This window comes from Fukomys damarensis, unplaced genomic scaffold (assembly GCF_012274545.1).
Source record: "Fukomys damarensis isolate Sample0158 unplaced genomic scaffold, DMR_v1.0_HiC HiC_scaffold_39, whole genome shotgun sequence".
NCBI lineage: Eukaryota > Metazoa > Chordata > Mammalia > Rodentia > Bathyergidae > Fukomys > Fukomys damarensis.
The window spans coordinates 83,515,140-83,535,875 of NW_022900951.1; the positions used below are offsets into that span (position 1 = coordinate 83,515,140).

The 20,736-nt window shown below is 35.1% G+C and overlaps 1 protein-coding gene across 1 annotated transcript in view; it reads left to right on the top strand.

The window, feature by feature from the left end:
- Dnaaf6 (dynein axonemal assembly factor 6) overlaps positions 1-20,736 on the top strand; it is a 42,394-nt gene that overhangs the window by 12,784 nt on the left and 8,874 nt on the right. Inside the window, exons 4-5 of the mRNA XM_010611818.1 lie at positions 1,518-1,623; positions 4,292-4,388. Coding sequence (XP_010610120.1) covers positions 1,518-1,623; positions 4,292-4,388 — 203 coding nt within the window. The remainder of the gene's footprint in view (positions 1-1,517; positions 1,624-4,291; positions 4,389-20,736) is intronic.

A 20,736-nucleotide genomic window follows, 5' to 3' on the forward strand; every position in this document is an offset into this window, starting at 1 on the left:
ACAAGGAGAAAGGGGTGAAGGAAGGGCAGGGACAAGGGGAACAAATGAGAACCAAGACCTGTCATGTAAAGGTACAAGATCCCAATAATGAATGTAACTGTGCTGTATACCTAAAATGTACCCCCCAAAAAAATCACAAGTCAAAAATACTAGAATAAAATTGTTAGCATTTCTTATCATTTTGTCCTATACATTTTCACAGACTTGAACATTTTACAAATGTTTAAAAATATAGAAGACTCTAATTTTGTTGGTCATGATCACAGTTACTAGAAGATGGACAAGGAGAAGAAGGAAATTTTGTCCACCAATTTAGCTAATTATGAAAGATTATATGGGAAAATGTTGAAAATAATGTCTAAAATGAGGTCTGAGGATGGCTTTAAAATTTGAATTATTGTGGCATATACTCAGGAGGCTATTTGCCTTACTGGATAGATTCTCATTATATGGCAAACTGGTTCAAATTTGGATGTATTTCTGTGTTGACCATAGTTCCCATAATATAGCTCTAAATAATCACCGAATTTTGAGAGTAATGAGTCATATGTAAAATGTTAGACATAAATCTGTACTTAGGCTTTAGAAAGCCCATGCTAGATAAAAACAGATAATTTTAGAAGAATTAGAATTGAAAAGCTGACAATCAGGGACATTTCTGGGAATGCTTGAAAGGACTCATTGTTCTATACCTAATGCAGGGTTCCATTTGATGTCACAGTAGAACAAATGCAAGCTGGGTTTTTGCATGCCTCCTGAATTTGTCTACTTTTAAACATTTAAAGACTGCTATAGAAAGCCAAGCATCTGCTTGATGTATAATGGACAAGTGATGAGATTTTCTTTAAATCTCCAGGAAAATACTGGATTAAAAAATAATCATTGTATCCACTGATTTTAGTTTCTTTAATTTATATTATTTTTAAAAATATGTCATGCTTGTATGAAAAAGATATCAAAGGGTTTTTATATAGTAAACCAAAATACAAGATGACATATTCCTATCCAAATCAGATTGTGTTGGATATTTTTTTTCGTATAAAAGCATTTTAAATATAATTCTATGTTTCTGAAAGATATATATAGAGAGAGGGGGGGTGAGAGAGAGAAAGAGTGAGAGAGACAGAGATAGAAAGGGGAAAGGAGAAAGGGAGAAAGGGAGAAAGAGAGAGAAAGCAAGGGAGAAAAGAGAGATATAGAGAGACTAGAAAGATAAACACCACCAGAATGACAACATTGATTATATCCAGACAGTTGGATGATAGATTATCTTATTGTCATCTTTTTTCTTATGTGTTTTATCTTCAGTTATTATTACAATGCCACAATTTACTGGTCTATATTGATAATATTTAGTCAGTTCTTACTAATTTAGTCTGTTTGGACTGATAGACCAAGCTATGATTACAAATAGAGCATGTTTTATTTCAATGATCCCAAAATGGTATGAACAACATGAGCCATTTAGAGGAGGAAACCAATCCACTACTTCAGCTTAATGTTCTCTTTCTTTATAGTCATCCCTCGAACCAGTGATGAAAATAGGGAGGACATCTGGAATCCAGAAGAGGTTCCAGAAGGAGCAGAGTATGACGACGTGTGGGATGTTCGAGAAATCGCAGAGTAAGTCAAACAAAGCCAGGAATGCACTTAGAAATTTAAGTTAGATGTGTCATGTCATTCTGTTTTGACAGGATTCATAAAGTCACTTATGCCACACAGAAGATAAAACTACAGTAACACACAAAAGGGATGTATAACTGATGATTTTTCCCTTCAAGAGCAGAAATAAACAATAAAACACAACACCTTCCTTTTAGTATTTACCTACTAAAAATGAAAAATATACAGTAGTCATTTACATTATAAACTTTTATTTAATATCAGTCTATCGTCCAACGTGGAGCTAACAGTAGTAGAAAAATAGCTCATTAAATTGCAAACAGTAATAGAAACCAAATTATAATACCATGTTTATGTGTCAAAGATTGGTTTTTAATTATTCAGTGTTCTACAATTTTAGAATGTTATATCCTCCCTCCAATTATCAAGTATTTCCCCTACCCCTCCTACTTCCCTTCTCCTTTGCATCTTTTCTTCCTATTTCGCATTATCTACTATACCTTTTGATCATTATTTACACTTTCAGCTTCTCACACCAGAGAAACTATTTAGTATTTATATGTGTCCTGTCGATTTCACTTAAGAGTATTACTTCAATGTGTATCCATTTAGCTATAAATGTCTCTAGTTTCTCATTCATTATGGCTGAGTAGTATTCCATTTTAGTTTTTAAAAACACATCTTCTTTATCTAGTCTCCAGTTGATGGGCAATTGGGCTGTTTCCAAGTTTTAGCTATTACAAACCGTGCCACTATAAACATGGGTGAGTATATATCACTGTAGTATGAGGCTTTTAATTTTGGGGGGAAAATACCCAGCAGGGGAATAACTAGAATGCCAACATTGATTATTTCCAGACATTTGAATGATAGATTATCTTATTGTCATCTTTTTTCTTATGTGTTTTATCTTCAGTTATTATTGCAATTTCACAATGGACTGGTCTATATTGATAATGGGACCTCTAATCCTACTTTTTTGAGGTATCTCCATGCTGATTTCCACAGTGGTTGCACCAATTAAAGTTTTTATTTTTTTTTCTTCTTTATGAAAATACATTTCAAAATGCCTCAATGGATAAAGAGGAAGATGAGTAAAGACCATGATTATGCAGTTCACAAAATAAGAATCACAATTGGCCATATGAAAAACAATCTGAATTAAAGCCCTGGGCTTGGGGAGAAGTATGAGGGTCATTACTGAGAGTTTGAAGAAAAATTAGTATTTGATTAGATACAATGGATGAGAAGAAAGCATCAAAAATGATGCTGAGCTTTTCTAGCTTGGGTGACTGAGTAACTCATAATTGCCTTAACTCTGACAAAGAATGTAGGTAGTTGGAGAAGTAGTGAGTTTAGTCCTGCATATGTAGACTCTGAGGTGCCTTTGGAACATTAAGACAAACCTATACAGTAGGCAGCTGGAAAATTGCATTTGGGGCTTTGAGTGAAAGCAGAAATGAGCAAATGCACCCAGGAGTCACCAACAAATGGATCGATACTTTCTGCTTGTTTTAACCTGCCTCACCTTTGTAAATACTTGATAGACATGAGAGTCTATTAAGGGAAACGTTCCACATATCAAATAACTACCTATTGCTAGTCTTATTTAAACTCAGAGAAATTCTTTTTTCATTTGAGGCATTCTTATTTGCAAGTGGTCAGAAGTTCAATCTAGTCCTTTAGTCTTCCTATCCAGAAGATTACTATTTCTTCTTTAGGGTAGAATTAAACAGAAAAAAACATTTTGTAGGACTGGGCATGTAGTTCTGTGATAGAGTTCTTACCTCGCATGCATGTGGCCTTGCGTTCCATCCATACCACTAAGAAAACAAAATTGAAGGAGAAAAGAAAGAAAGAGACTGTACATATTTGTTTCATTCTGTCGGAGAAGACAGGTACCTTCTGACAGGATGCTTCTGTAAACCATTCAATCCCTTGGAGCCCAAATTTAGGAGGAAGGAAATATATTTGAATTGTATGTGGGATAAAATACCAGAGAGATCTTTTACCAAAACTAATAATTCTGTAAAAGAGTCTAAACAGTATAGGTAGCTGTGCTGACCACATTATCAGTGTTTCTATTATACAGTTTTCTAAGTGTAAAAGACCATAGAGATCATTTAGTTGACACCCACACACGCCTCATAATAAGACAGTACTAAACTTGGATTTTCTTTCTTTTTTCCAATACTGGAAATTGAAGCCAGAGCCTCACACATGCTACTTAAACACTCTATCACATACTAAATGACAGCCCCGGGCCTTTAATGTGGATTTTCTCAATCTGTGATTCAAAATTAGCAGAGGAGGGTTTCAATATATCCATCAAGCCCTGGTTTATGGCCCAAGTAATTTTCTAGCCACTGTATTCTACTTTTGATCTTATTAGAAGTTCCTTCGATTCATTTTATTTGTATAACTCTAAAGCAGTTAAGCTTTATCTTAGGAAACAAGTACAAAATAAATATCCTGCTTTTAAATGTTTGATATTTTCATTGCATTTATAGATTTCTATTATTTTATGTTGTACTGCATGTCTGAAAAACAGCCAGCACTTTATTTTGTCCTTTAATGTTTGTGATAGCATATTCTCCTAAGTTTCTAGTTTTTATCTATGCTAGGAAATTGCTCTTTCATTAGAGTCTATACTCATTGACTTTTTCAGGTATGAGATTATATTCAAACAGCAGGTAGGAACGGAGGATGTATACCTAGGATTGACAAGAAAGGATCCTTCAACAGCATGTTGTCAAGAGCTGTTGGTAAGCTTATCTTCTCCATTTTCTGTATGACAATTATACCTAAACTGACTGACTTATATACATAATATTGTAGGCAAGGCTGTAATCTCTTTATAAATAGTGGTTGCTGTATTTTAAGTACTAGGGGAATAATAGGACAGTGTAAAATTGATAGCATGTACAAAAATCAACTAAATTTACACATCTGATGAGATTTACAAATAATCATAATAAAATTACATGAGACAATACACTATTTCTAGTTCTATTAAAACTACCTAATTTGATTGGTCTGAAAATTCTTTCATTCTTCTTCTTCCTCATGCATGCTACCTTATTGGTTATTACCTTCTGATGAACTGATAGGCAAATCAGAATTAATCATTTCATTTGCTCAGCCTGTCTTCTTGTTTACGTATATATTTCTTGTAATGACTCAGCTTGCAATGAGGGTTTTAAAATACTATTTTCTTCTTAATTTTTGGATCTGAACATCTGATTTAAACTACTAATAAGACATTTAAAATGTTGCTTGGCTCTCTTATTTGAATACATAGCATGTTGAGTAACATCCTTTGCCAAATCAGTGTTTCTATATAATAACAATAGCAACATTAAAAATATCAGTGATACTACCTTATGTTTTGCTTTTTTGACCCTCATAATAATCTTGCTAAAAAGTTAAGTCAAACCCAAATTCAGCATATTTTGGTGACATACATAAATAATTCTGATGTTCAGTTAATTTTTGAAATCTGAGGCTATGATTCTTTTTCTGTCTTCTCTTACATGATAGAATTCTGAGGTGCCCATAAAAATAATTCATACTTTTCCTAAGCAAATGATAAATGGAATTTCTTTTTAGCATGAACTTCAAATTTTCTCTTATTAGCAAAATCTAAGCTACTCAATTGAATCAAGTAACATAATGAGAATAGTGACTTTAAGTACCTCAGGAGATTTTTCAAACTCTAATGAGTTAAGATTTCGAGTGATCTTGATGTAATTAGCTCCCAGGGTTTTACCAGTAATATTCAAATGCCTCTGTCTTAAATTGCTGTAAAATTATGTATTTTATATTTAGTATCGGGAATTGCTCTAAGCTCTGGAAAAATTCTAAGTTCTAGATAAATGACGCTGTTGTGAGCCTTCCTATTTCTCTCATGCAAATTACCACTAGTTTTAATTAAAAATATACTAAATAAACAATCTTAGGAACTAAATCACACTTCATAATAGGAATGTACAATTTATTTCAGACTTAATAAGTTTATGCAGAAGACTTGATCTGTCTCTCTAATGAATTTATGATTGACTGGAAAAATAAAACTAACATCAATGAATTGATTTTATTATTAACAGTGAAACAGTGTAGGTAATTGTAAGTCTATTACTAGGAGTTCAGAAGGTTTGCATAAGGCATGAACACTACTGAAATGTTTTATTTGCTGGGGCTACAGTGTCTTACTTCTTATATACCGGTCTTTTTTTCTTGCTTTCCTTTCTTTCTCTTTCATTCTTCATTTATTCATTCTTTATGGTACTCAATAAATGCAGCTACATACCAATTGCTAAGTAGTTAGTCCTAAGTACTAAGATAAAAAGATAAATAAGAAATAATAAATTGTCCCTAAGAAATTTTCGATAAAGGAGATAAGAAACCTAACCAATCATTGTAATTCAGCATGGCAAGTACATAGAAGCTTATGTCAGGTACATAGTGATATAAAGCAGGGAGGAGTCAACTAGCTGTGAGCGGGTAGATTTGCACAGTAGACAACATTCCAAGCAGGGAATTCTGACAGAGGTGAGAGAACACAGAAAGTTATCTAGGCATGAATTAGCATGGTATATTTGAGTAAGCAGTAGATATAGCAAAGATCGAGAGTAACTATGGACAGTGGTATACAGGAGCCTGACTTCCAAAATTGATTTTTACCTTTAAAAAGCCAGTTTATTTGGTTAAGGGTAGGTAGCAGAGGTAGAACATTCATCTAGCATACATGAGGCTCAGGTTTGATCCCCAGTATTGTGAAAAAGAATAAAAGACTTGGGGTAAGAGAAATTGTTGGCACCAACCCCAGTATTTCTTATTCAGATTTATGTGTTTCTTATTTCTGTTTTGGTTTTTTTGGTACCAGGGATTGAACTCAGGTCCTTGCGCTTGCAAGGCAGGCCACTGAACCACTGAGCTAAATCGCCAGCCCTGTGTTTCTTATTTCAATTGATAATATAATTTTTCCTTGAATCTGAGACATCATTAAATTAGAAATGTACCAAGATCCTAATGATAAATGTAACTGTACTGTATACCTAAAAAGTACCAACAACCTTAATTTAAAAATAAATAAATAAATAATAAATATACCCATAATTTAATAACAATGATTCAGGGGAAATATAGGTACACTACTCTGTTAAATATACACATTGATGAAATGATGTACCCAAATATCAGAAACATTAAAATGTGAGGAAAATTGTACCTTAGAATTGGTTAAATATTTTATTTGGGTCTTAGACATGGTCTGAATGTCATATTCCAATCCATACACTTTCAGGAAAAAAAAGCCCTTGCTTAAACTCTTGCTTAAGCTGAGGAAAACAATAGGAGTAAAATTTGTTTAAGTACAAGGAGTGATTTGGTCTTTAAAAATTCAAAAGGACCACCCTTTTCTTTACAATTCCTGGATTCCAAATAAGAATGCAAGATTTATTAATACTAAATCTAGTGATGGTACTAAATAAAATTCTGAATTAAGAATGTGTATATCTTCAGGAAATAGTTTTTTCTAATACCAAACCCAGAAGCTTCATTATTCAAATTCTGCTTGCCCTATTGTTATTCTCTGCTGCTTTGTTCCCATTTGTAGCTACCAAGAATCATTGTTTGCTGTAATTTTAAAAATTAAAAATGCTTAAACTATTCTTACATATTTCAGAGCTAGAGCTAATCCATTGTTTACAAATTTGCTGTTTATTTTTTGCTGCCAAGCCTTTTCATCAAATATAATTTTATGAGAAAGCCCAGAACATAAAACACATAAAAAAGTACCATTTCCTTGTTTGAAAAGGTCCTATTTGGCTAAAATGTACTGCCACCCAAGAGGAAGGTCTTAGGAGAACAGCTCCTTGGAACACATTTTGAAGAATACTAATCTAGTCTCTCCTCCTTATATTTACTTGTAGAAACAAAGGACCTGCTTACAAGGTACCAAATAATGGTATAAATTAATGAAGAATAATAAGAGACCTAAAGGGCTCTTTTTTTGGAGGTGATATATTTTTTTTTCTTTACACTTCATAAGAACACCTATGCCTCATTTCATTTTATTATGCATTTCATTCTTTATCTATCTGTATTCTCCATCTTTCCTAACAAAACTGCCACTGCTAAGACAAAATTTTCTAGCTGTTGCTCAGACAGAGAACTAAAATCTAGACCGTATAAAGAACTCAAAAACTTAGATCACCTAAAATAAAAGACCCAATTAAGAAATGGACAGGTGACAACAGAGCTAAGAAACAACCTACAATGTGGGGAAAAAATTTTACCAGCTGTTCCTCAGGGGTCTTCTATCTAGAATATATAAAGAACTCAAAAAAATCAGACCCCCTCAAATATAAAGAGATGAAAATAAGGTGTTTGTAGATGGGGAGGGGAGGAGGGGGTGAAGGGAGGGAAGGGGTAACGGGAAAAAATGAGAATCAAGACCTGTCATGTAGAGGTACAAGATCCCAACAATGAATGTAACTGTACTGTATACCTAAAGTGTACCAATAAACTCAATTAAAGCTGGAAAAAAAAGACCTGATTCAAATATGGGCATCTGAAATGAACAGACACTTATTGCACAAACAAGTAGAAGCAGCAAATAGATATATGAAAAAATGTTCAACATCATTGGTAATTCGATGAAAACAACACTGAAATTCCACTTCACCCCACAAAGAATGGCTGTTATCAAGAAATCAACCAATAGCAAATGTTGGTGGGGTTATAGGGAGAAAGGAACCCTTCTCCATTGTTGGTGGGAGTGCAGACTGGTGCAACCACTATGGAAATCAATATGGAGACACCTCAAAGAGCTGGGACTAGAGGTTCCATTTGACCAGCTATCCCTCTGTTGGGTATCTTTCCAAAAGAATTAAAGAATTATACCACAGTGATATATATATGCATCCATATTTATAGCGGCACAGTTTGTAATAGCTAAAATTTGGAAACAGTCCAATTGCCCATCAACTGGAGACTGGATAAAGAAGATGTGGGTTTTCTATGAAATGGAATACTACTCAGCCATAAAGAACGAGAAACTAGAGTCATTCATAGGAAAATGAATGCTATTGAGGCCATACTCTTAAGTGAAATTAATAAGTCACATATGTGCAATTTCCAAATAGTTTCTCTGGTATGAAAAAATAAAAGTGTAAATAAGGTTCAAATTGTATAATTGATAATGTGAAATAGGAAGAAAAGGGCTAAAGGAGTAGGGTAAGTGGGAAAGGTAGGGGAAAGGAAAGAAGGGAAAAGAAAAAATTTGAGAAAAGGAAAAATGTTAACAAAGTCTTTGTAAATAGGGGAGGGTAGAGCGGGTGAAGGGAGGACAGGGGTATGGGGAAAAAAATAAGAACCAAGATCTGTCATGTAAAGGTACAAGAACCCAATGATGAATGTAACTGACCTGTACTTTATACTTAAAAAGTACCAACAAACTTAATGAAAAACAATAAAATAAAAAAGAAATGGACAGGTGAAATGAACAGACAATTCTCAGAGGAAGAAATGCAAATGACCAATAAATATATGGAAAAAAATGTTCAACGTCCATGGCCATTAAAGAAATGCGAATTAAAACACTAAAAATGGTTAAAGGGGAAGTGGGAACGAAAAAGAAATAAGGGAAAAGAAAAAATGTAGAAAAAGGAAAAAATGGAAAGAAAGTCTTTGTAAATAGGGCAGGGTGTAGAGGGTAAAGGGAGGGCAGTGCTATGGGGAATAATAAGATTCAAGATACATGGTGTAAAGGTACAAGATACCAATGATACCAATGATGAATGTAACTGGATTTTTTGCTTTAAATGTACCAATAGCTTAATGGGGAAAATAAAACAACATTAAGATTCTATCTTACACTGGAAAGAATGGTAATCAATGAATCAAAAAATAACAAATGCTGGCATAACTGCGGTGAGAATGGAACCCTCTTACATTGTTGGTGGGAATGTAAGCTAGTACAATCATTATTGAAATCAGTATGGATATTCATCAAAGAACTAAAATTAGAAATTCTGTATGACGCAGCTATCCTCTTCCAATGTATCTTCCCCAAAGAACTAACGACATCGTACGAATAGTGACACATGAATACCTATGTTTATAGTAATACAATTAATAATGGCTTAATCCTGGAAGCAGCCTGTATATCCACCAACAAATGATTGGATAAAGAAAATGTGATATCTATATATAATGAAATTACACAGCTTTAGAGAACAATTTGAGACATTTGTAGGAAAATGGATATACCTGGAAATATAACTTTGAATGAAATAAACCAGACACAGAGGCTTAATTATTATATAATATGTCTCATTGCATTGAGGCAAAATACAAACAAAGAGCATAATAAGGATGGATGGAAGGCAACAAGGGGATAGATCTCCTGAAAATGGGAAGGGGTCCAAAAGGACATGGGTGAGAGGAGATGGGGGGAAGGAAAAATAAGTAGAATAAAGTTATGCCATGTAGAGGAACCTAAGTGAATGTAAACATTAAATGTCATAAACATGGGATAGGGCTAATAATATCAATGAGAACCAATCTGAGGAAAGGGGAGAAACAGAGGGAGGCAGGTGGAGGGAAGGGGATTAAAAGAAAGAACCAGGACCAGGGATTAAGCTCAGTGGTTCCGTCACCTGCCTTGCAAGTGCAAGGACCCAAGTTCGATCAAAACAAAACAAAGCAAAACAAACAAACAAAAAGACCCAAACTGTGTTGTGTACATGTACCCACTTCCCAAGACAACTGCAAAATGCATATATGGTAAACATGTACTAATAAAAAGATAACATACATAAATGAAAGACCAAGTTCTCTTACAAAAAGTTTAATATATATCCCTGATTACATATATTGAATGCATATGCATCATTGTTTGCTGTAATTTTTTAATTAAAAATACTTATTAATTACTTACTATGTGCCAGATACTATGGACCAGATACTGGATACACACTGTTGAAAATAGTCAAGGTTCTACTTCTTTCAAGGAGCTTACTGTCAAAACATCAAGCAGTCCTTGAGCAATAGAATAGTTGAAACTAGTAGGTGGTCTTGTTAGATTTTCATAGATTCATCTAATAAGGAAACAGTGGCCCCCTCAACAAAGCAGTTTATTACTTACACAGCATTAGCAAGATCTGTTTAGAATCAGCTTCTTGTATTCCTTCATCCTTAAGATCAAAACAAAGGGGTCAGATGGCAGGTAGCATGAGTCTGTCACTGAAAAGCCAAATCTAGACTTCAACTAGATCTTTTATAATGCATCTGTACACCACGGTAGTGAGGTTCTAAGTTCTATCCCCTACTGGAACAGGAGAGTAGGGTGAGACACTGTCTCATAGCCTCCTCTTGCAAGATAGGAGCCTCCCACAAGGCAGAGAAGCAGATAAGCGAGAGCACTGAGAAAGCTCTTAAAAGACTGCCTATTTTTTCATGTTCCGGGAGGATCTCAGGATGTTCTGCCAAGACTTGGGTTACACTGTAGTTGAGCCCTGCCTACACAGCTCATGTGGATAGTATAAGGCCACTAGAGAGTTATAATGGGCCTGGTCCCTACATTTATATGGTATGAATAAGCATTTTTGTCTTGGTTGTTTTCACTTAATATTATATAATATGATCCCCACAACAACCCTATGAAATAGATGTTCTATTTTTAGATGAAGTTGTTAAAGCACAAACAAGTTAAATAGCTTGCTTAAGGTCACACTTCCATAATTTAACAGATTTGAACTCAGACTAGCAAAGTGGTATGAATACAAAGATGGGAAGTCCAAGCTGACTTAGCAATACATGTGGCATTTGACTCAAATAGCTGAAGGACAGATAATAGCTCATCATGTAGCAAAAGATGAAAAATTCTCCAAGCAAAGAGAATAATATGAGCAAAAGCATAGGTCTATGAAAGTAGATTATGCATTTTGAAAACTCTTTGTGATATCCCTAGAACCTCAGAATGCACTGGCATCAAATATTATAGAAGATAAAACAGAACAAGTCACTTAAAGCTAGCTGTGTAAGCCCTTGAATGTCACACCGTGTGCTATGGACTGCATTGTGTCTCTCTCAAATTCATATGCTGAAGCCTTAAAATCCCAATGCAATGGAATCTAGACTAAGGAGAAGCACATATGAAGGGATGGGTGACCTTAGAGAGACACTGGAGAGTTTGCTCACCCTTTCCCCTTCATGTAAAAATACAGAGAAAAAGCAGCTACCTGCAAGTCAAGAAAAGGAACCTCCTTAGAACCGAACCATACTGGCATCCCAATTTCTAACTTCTAGCTCCCAGAACTGTGAGGAAAAATATTCTATTGTTTAAACTAACACATATTAAAGTACTACAAAATTAGGACTTTATTTTCTAGGCCCTGGAGTTAGTCAGTGTTTTAAAGAAGGTGGGTTCACTTGGATGCATATTTTAGAATAATTCTACTTTCAGTGTGAACACTTCTGTGTTTAATGGTGATTATGATGGGAAATAAGTGAGTTTGGGAAAAATGCGATTGCATTATTACAAGCAAGAGAAATAAGTGCAGCAGAGGGGATGGAAAGAAAATATTGGTTCCCATAGGCCTTTTGATGTTAATATTGATGCAGTTGAATGTGATATGCAAAGGAGAAAGCAAGAATTAGATTTGTACCTTGGTGAGTAGGCGAATGATGATGACCTTTGTCAAGACATTGGAATGGAATGTGATTATCTCCAAATGGTAGATTTAGAGATGCTTTTTGTTTCTTTGTGCTTATCCTTGCCTTGCAGAGTTTTAAAATTACCATCTATTATTTTTGAGAGGGCAGTAAGCAATCAAAGGATGGTTTTGTTTGTGTTGTGGGAGTGAGGTATGGAGTACAAAAAGAAGACAAAGTTCCTAGAGAAAAACACTAAGTGTTTATTACATTCTTTGAGGAGTCTGTGGTAAATCTTGTTAGAAATGTCCAGTAGGCTCTTAGAAATGCAAGTCTATGCAGAACCCAAGAAGAAGAAGGGACTAGGAGTGTTGTTTTTAGAGCTGATGCTGTTTGCTCTCTGCAGATATTAGAAGCACACAGTACAGTTGGCTTTCCTGCAGGCTTGGAGTAAAGTAGATGTGATTGTGTATGTGTGTGTGTGTGCTTGTGTGTGTGTGTGCGTGTGTGTGTGTGTGTTCCTATGTGTGTTTGTTTGGGGAAATGGATATGAGAGGGATAGAATGAGACTTCCAGAAATGAGGCTAACTAGATAAAAAATAAGGGGCTCATGGGGATGAAGTTAACAATCAGAGACAGGATTCAAAGAGAAGGATTATAAATTCTTATTCCATTTCTAGGCCAGATAATGATACACAAGGCAAATTGGATCAGTACAGTGAGGTTGGGCTAGTGGAATATTTAGAAATAGAGAGATGATGGAGGAAATTAAAAATCTACTATAGAAATAAGGTAGGAAAGAATGAGAACCTGTCTATTCGTGAAAACAGGACGGACTGAGAACCTGGATTCAGGTGACAACTAAGGACTATGGAAAAATAAATTATAGGTACCAAAGGTATGCAAGATAGCTTAGCTTCTCCATAGGATTATTTGTGGCAAGAAGTGGGAAGGGTTCATTAGGAATCTAGGTCAGTGGATTCTTCTTTTCACTCCTGGGTATTTGAACAGCAGATTATTTCTAAAATCTAAACAGGAATGTGGCTAGAATTATTGATATTCTCTCTGCTAAATGACCCATTGTTCTAAGAGATGGGAAAAAATCATCCTGCACATAGCTTGATACTCTTTGAGCTAGAATGGATACATAATATTTTTGTGCTCCTATTTTGAGGGTTATGTATTGATATCAGCACGTTTTTATATTACCTAATGAGCCATTAAACCATTTTATTTTTCTCTATTCATTGTCACCTCCTCCCTGGGATATGAGTCTTCTTTCCATCTCCGAATCTCACTGAGGACAGGGAAAGAGCCAGGGATGGGATAGAAGTCAGTCATCATTTGGTGGCTACAACTAGGAATCATGTTTATCACATGTATTTATCTCAGAAAGGGCTACCAGTCATTCTGAACAGTGTCTGCTCATCCTCACTTGAGACCTCACTTGTTTCATGGTCTGCTTCTCAAATCATGATTTCCTCTATTAAATAGTCATATTAATTTAGTTTTAATGAAGAGACTTTGCTTCTTGATAATGAAATGGATTCTCTTTTCCATTTAGAATGTTAGGTGATGGGCATCTGTTTTGTTCTGCTTTGTTTCATTAGGCTTTCTGATTGTGCTGACCTTGTTTGGTCATTTATGTAGCAGACTGTGTGAGACAGGAAGAAGGATATTTGAGTTGTAATATGACTTCATTTTATCAGCTCCAGGCTGCACAATAAACCTTCAATTAAATTTCTAATAGTTCTCTGGGTAACATACGTACATTTATAGTTAATATCATAGCATTATTCATAACGATGGCAGGAGTGGAAGGGGGAATACATATATCCTTAAAGGATAACTTAATTGTATAGACCAGTGATGGTGAACCTTTTGGAGCTTTCAAAGATGACAAACAGCCCTCTGCAGCACATATGCCATAGGTTCATCACTTCTGGTAGACTCAATATATTTCTAATTGTGAAAGTAATGTACATTTAAAATATTAAAGAATAAAAAATTAGCAGGAAATGGATACATATTGAGGATATACTCTTAATTAAAATAAACAAGTCACACATGTGTAAATGCCGAATTATTTCTCTGGTGTGAATAAACTATAATAGTACATAAGATCCTAATGAGATAATTGACAATGTGAAATAGGAAGAAAGGGGCTAAAGTGTAGAAAGTGTGGGAAGAGTAGAGGAAAGGTAATAAGGGAAAGGAAAAAAATAGGAGAAAATGAAAAAATGGAAATGAAGTGTTTGTAAAGGTGGAGGGGAGGAGGGGTGAAGGGAGGGCAGGGACAAGGGGCAAAAATGAGAACCAAGACCTGTCATGTAAAGGTACCAGATCCCAATAATGAATGTAACTGTACTGTATACCTAAAATGTACCAATAAACTCAATGAGAGAAAAAAATTATCAGAGTTCAAAAAGAAAAGTTCTCCATAATTGAATACAGATAAATTGAGAGGTGGATTTAAAATCAGGAATGGAGAAAGGCTGTTTTATGCATATTACTTGACAATAAAATAAGTAAATGTATATTTTGATGTCGTTTTGAGGGGATTTCATCAAAATATATGAATCACATGGTCCAGAATCCCCAAGATGGAACTTGCAGAAGCATTTGATTCCATAAGAGCAGCTGCATAGGTTAAGGTTAGAAGCCATCACTGAACAAAGGAAGGATAAACAAATGAAGATATGTGGAATATAAAAAAGTTGAGGGATGAACAAATGAAGATATATGAAATATAAAAAGTTGATCTTATGAATATTGATAATACAATGGTTTTGTCAGAGGATGGGGAGAATAGTGAGGAGGGAGGGATGGGGAAAAGTTGAATGGATACTTAATTACAGTTGTGTGCTATTGCATGATAGGGTAGCTGTAGATAACAATTATGCACCATGTATTTAAAAAACTATAATAAAGTATTTTGACTGCTTTTACCATAAAGAAATCATAAATGTTTGAGTGTACAGCCATGCTTAACCTTATTTAAACATTGTGTAATATATACATCAGATAGTATTCAACCAACCTGTACAATTTTTGTTTTTATATATCAGTGAAAAGTAAATTCCATGTAAAAGAAAAAAGGAGAAGAAACTTAGCTGCATGTTCACAGATAGGAGGGAAACCATAATAGAGCCTACCGTTATAAAGAAGTAAAGCAGAATTAAGATGAAGGAGGAACTTTCAGATTTGTCACTTAAGTGTTTGGTGATCTTTGGAACAAAAGAGCTTCAGTGCCTTGGCCAATTGGAAGACTGAAAAAAAGCTCGGAAATGAAGTGAGGAAGGAAAGACAGCACCTGTAGATGGTTCTTGAGGAAATTCAGCAGTGAAGAGAAGCTATGATTTAGGAGATCTTTTTAAGATAGGAGAGTCTTAAGTATGTTTTTCAGCTGATGACAAGGATCCATTCTTTCCTTCATATGAGATTTATTTACAAAAAATATTTAGTTCTTACTGTGTGTCATTAGAGACAATGAACAAACACTTCAAAAAATGTAATCATGGAATGAGGCACTACAGAACTTTTAAAAAAGGGTAGAGGCATCTTCAGTTAGCACAGTGATTACAGGATGTTATTTGTCATTTAGTACTCAGGAGCCAGAGACGTTATAAGCCCTCCATAAGGGGAACAGTCCTGAAAAATGAAAATTTGTCTAACACACACACACACACACACACACACACACACACAATGCCAATATTTCTTTCTAGCTTAGAAACACTGATTAGAAAAAGAATTTGGAAACAGTTGTGGTGGTGCATGCCTGTAATCCTAGAACTCAGGAGGCTAAGGCAGTGGATTATGAGTTCGAGGCTGGTGTGGGCTACATAATGAGTTCAAGGCCAGCCTGGAAAACATAGTGAAGACCTCCACACTCTCCAAAAAAAGAAAGAAAAGAAAAGAAAAAGAGATAGGAAGATATGAGGGTGACCACTGAGCAGCAGTCCATCTTTAAACTACTTCTTCCTTCTTGAAATATGATTTCTTTTTATAAACACTCCTGGGTTTCTTCCCAAAACCCTGGGCATTCCTCCTCTCTTTTGCTCACAAACCACTGGCTCTTCCCCTTCTGTTGGCAATTCTCTTGAGCTTTGACTTGTGCCTTTTTTCATCTATCTGTTCCCTCTCCACCTAGTCCCAAAGCTTAAAATGCCATCTATGTCTCTATTCCTGACATCTCCCAAGAAGTTTACATTCATATAAACAGCTGCTTACTTGGCATCTCCCTCTTGTTTAATAGGGAACTCAAATATAAAATGTGCAAAACAGAACTTTTGTTCTCTTCAGATGTCTTTCTCGTTGTTCTTCTTCCTGGAAATGACATTTACCCAGCTGCTAATGCTAAAAATCTAAACTATCCCTCAGTCCTCATCTGCAAGTCTTACTTGCTCTACCTTCAAAATATATTCTAAATCCATCCGATTTTCATTACCAGCACAACTCCCTTTATTTCACATACTGTCTCTCACCTGGTCTATTATGATATTCTCCATGCCTCAACTTTGACATCCCTATAGCCTTTCCACACATAGTGTAAGAAACTCTTCTTAAAAGTAAATCAGATCACGTCATTTCCTTCCTCAAAACCTTCAGTGGTTTTCTACTGCAGTAAGAGCAAAACCCAAACTTCTTATCTTGACCAATGAGGTCCTGTATGTTTGACCCTTACTTAATCTCATCTAGTGTCACTTTTTCCTCCCTCATTCATTACATTCCATTTATTCTGGCCTTCTTTCTGATATTCCAACATACCAAGCTACTTTTCTGATTCCTTGCTGTACATTGCACCTGGAAGGCTTTTCCCTCAGATAATGACTTTTAATTCCTCCTTTTTAATAATCTTACCTCCTGTTTGTAGGCATTCCCAAGGGGCTAATGGAAGAGTTTTGAAAGTTGATGGATAGGAAAAAGAAACAGAATAAGATATGAAGATCCATATGGTAACTATTAGGTGATAAGGAATGACTTGGGAATCTGAAACTTCTTGTGGCTACTGACAAATAGAAATAAAAGTGCAATGAATTTAATTCCATGGCCTCAAGAAGATAATAGCTCATATTACTACATACTAGCTCATAGAACATGTTTAGGTAAATGCAAAGGAATTGAAATTATCCCAAGTATACTTATCAGACCATAGTGCAATTAAACTGCAGATCAATATCATAAGAAACCGTAAGAACTTCACAAACACATAGAAATTGAACAACACTCTCCTGCACAACAAATGGGGCACAGCAGAAGCTAAAGAGGAAATTAGACAGTTTCTTAAATCTAGTGATAATGCCAGTCCAACACATAGGAATCTATGGGATACAATGAAAGCAGTTTTATGTGGGAAATTCATAGCAGTGAATACCCACACTAGGAAAACAGAGCGAGCTCAAATGAACAACCTAATGGTGAATCTTAAGCTCCTAGAAAAAGAAGAGCAAGAGAAACCCAAAGCTCATAAAAGGGAGGAAATTATAAAGATCAGAGCAGAAATCAATGCAGTGGAGACTAAGATAATGATACAAAAGATCAACAAATCAAAGAGATGGTGTTTTGAAAGAATAAATAAAATTGATAAACCCTTAGCCAACCATATCAAAAAAGGAAAGAAAAGGCTCAAATTCATGCATTTCAGAATGTAAATGGTAAAGTCACAACAGATCCAGCACAAATCCACAGGGTCATCAATGCTTACTTTAAGAACCTGTACTATAATAAAATGGAGTACACAGAAGAAACTGACAGATTTCTAGATACATATGAATTACCAAAGTTGAATGAAGAAGATATAAAAATTCTTTTTTTAAAAATTGAGTTTATTGGTACATTTTAGGTACAGTTACATTCATTATTGGGATCTTATACCTTTACATGACAGGTCTTGGTTCTCATTTTTTCCCCTTATCCCTGCCCTCCCTTCACCCAAGATATAAAAATTCTAAACTCCCCAATTACAATCAGTGAAGTTGAAAATGTAATTAAAAATTTACCAACAAAGAAAAGCCCAGGTCCTCATGGCTTCACTGCTGAATTCTACAAGACATTTAGAGAACTACTGCCACTATTCTTTAAACTTTTCAATGAAGTTGAAAGGGAAGCAATACTTCCAAATTCATTCCTGGAAACAAGTGTTACTTTGATTCTAAAACCAGGAAAAGACCCAACCGGAAAAGAGAACTACAGGCCAATCTCCTTAATGAACATAGTTGCAAAAATCCTCAATGAGATAGATACTGGCATATAGAATGCAAAGGGTCATGAAGAAGATCATACACCCTGACCAAGTTGGATTTATCCCAGGGATGCAAGGATGGTCCAACATACAAAAATCAACAAATGTGATACACTATATTAACAGAGTGAAGGACAAAAACCATGTGATCGTCTCAATAAATGCAGAAAAAAATTCAACAAAATTCAACACACATTCATGATTTTAAAAACCTGCAGAAAACTGGAATAGATTGTCTTTATCTTAACTTGATAAAGGCTATCTCTGAAAAACCAACAGCCAGCATCATACTAAATGGTCAAAAACTAAAAACCTTCATGCTAAAACCAGGAAAAAGACAAGGATGTTCACTGTCACCACTTCTGTTCAATATAGTTTTGGAACTATTAGCCTCAGCAATTAGACAAGAAAAAGATAAGTAAATACTCTTACTCCAGAATATGCTGAGCTAAGGATTGACTCTTGTGACAGAAGAGGAGTCATGCTTCTAGAGACTACTTTTTCTATTTTTTAGACTACTTTTTCTAAAAAGGAGAGATATGGCAATATACTACTAGAATGCTTTAAAGTAGCAAATTGTAGAAAACGCATCCATTAATTTAAGAAGATGATATATGGATTTTGTGTCTTAGTTTTAGAGTGTTAAGGAATCTATATCTTTATCCTCTCTCTTTCCCTCCCTGCCCTCCCCGCCACAATTTTAAAGTAGGGATTCATCACTCTTAATGTTTTTCATTTTCTTTCAGATTACCATTGCTTGTGAGAGTTTTCATAAGATACTTAGTATGGCTCAGTGGGGTAAAACTTTCATATATGTTTCCATAGTTAAACAATGGGAAATTAAATTACTGAAACAATTCGTAATGAAATCTACCCCAGATTTTCTGTTAAGATTTCCTCAATCTTCCTTCCTAAACATCAATTGTATTTTGGGCAATTTTGTATTTATGTCAAATAGAAATATTTTTACTATTTCTATAACTCATATACTAAACTAGATTATCTTTCAAAGTGTAGTTCCAAAACCTTCAGTAAAATTTTAGTATGGCAGACTGTCCAAGTTACATATAATATTTTTTTTTCAGCTTTAAGTGAGTTTATTGGTACATTTTAGGGATACAGTACAGTTACATTCGTTGTTGGGATCTTGTACCTCTACATGACAAGTCTTGATTCTCATTTTTCCCCCCTTACCCCTGCCCTCGCTTCACCACCTCCTCCCCTCCACATCTACAAACACTTTATTTTCATCTTTTCATTATCTCACATTTTTTTCTTTTCCCTTATTACCCTTCCCCTACCCATCCCACCTTCCCTACACCTTTAGCTCCTTTCTTCTCATTTCTAGATTCATTCATAGGAAAATGGATGCATATTGAAGGTATACTCCTAAGTGAAATAAATAAGGCACACATGTGTAAATACCGAATAGTTTCCCCGGTGTGAATAATCTGCAATAAAACATATAATGTTTTTTAAAAATTATTCTTCTTTTCTGGTAGTGACACTGTGAAATCTAGAATGGATGACCTAGATAGAGCACCTTTTGTTTTGAACATCTCAAGTCAATTTTCACACATCTTTTTTTGGGGAGGGGGCAGGAATTGAACTCAGGACCTTGTGCTTGCAAGGCAGAAATGTTGCCACTGAGCTAAATCTCCGGTCTCTACACATCTTGTAATAAGAACATATACATTTATCTGAGGAGTTGGTGTCTGTATTAATCATTTACAGATTATAAGAATATGATCTTTTAGGGATCATCTTCTCCTATAAATCTCTTATAAGAACAAGACAAGAGAGAAAAGATCTAAAATTCAAAATGAGCCAAGTTTGGTGGCTCACTCCTGTAATCCCAGCACTCTGGGAAACTGAGGCAGGAGGATTGCAAGTCTGAGCCCTGTGCATGCAATTTTGTGATTTAAAGAGACTTGTCTCAAAATAAAAAATAAAGTTCTGAGGATATAGCTCAGTGCAAAGGCCCTGGATTTAATCTCCAGAATAAGCCAAAATAAAAGACAAAAGTGAAAATGACAATACCACAATAATGACCTCCACCTACGAGGTTTTGACATAGTGAGCCAGCTATGCTGCAACATATATCGGAAGATAAATGAAGGTCTTTGAAAATAAGTTGTTGGCCCGGGGATTTAGCTCAGTGATTCTGGAGCCTGTTTCGCAAGCTCAAGGACCCAAGTTCAATCCCCGCT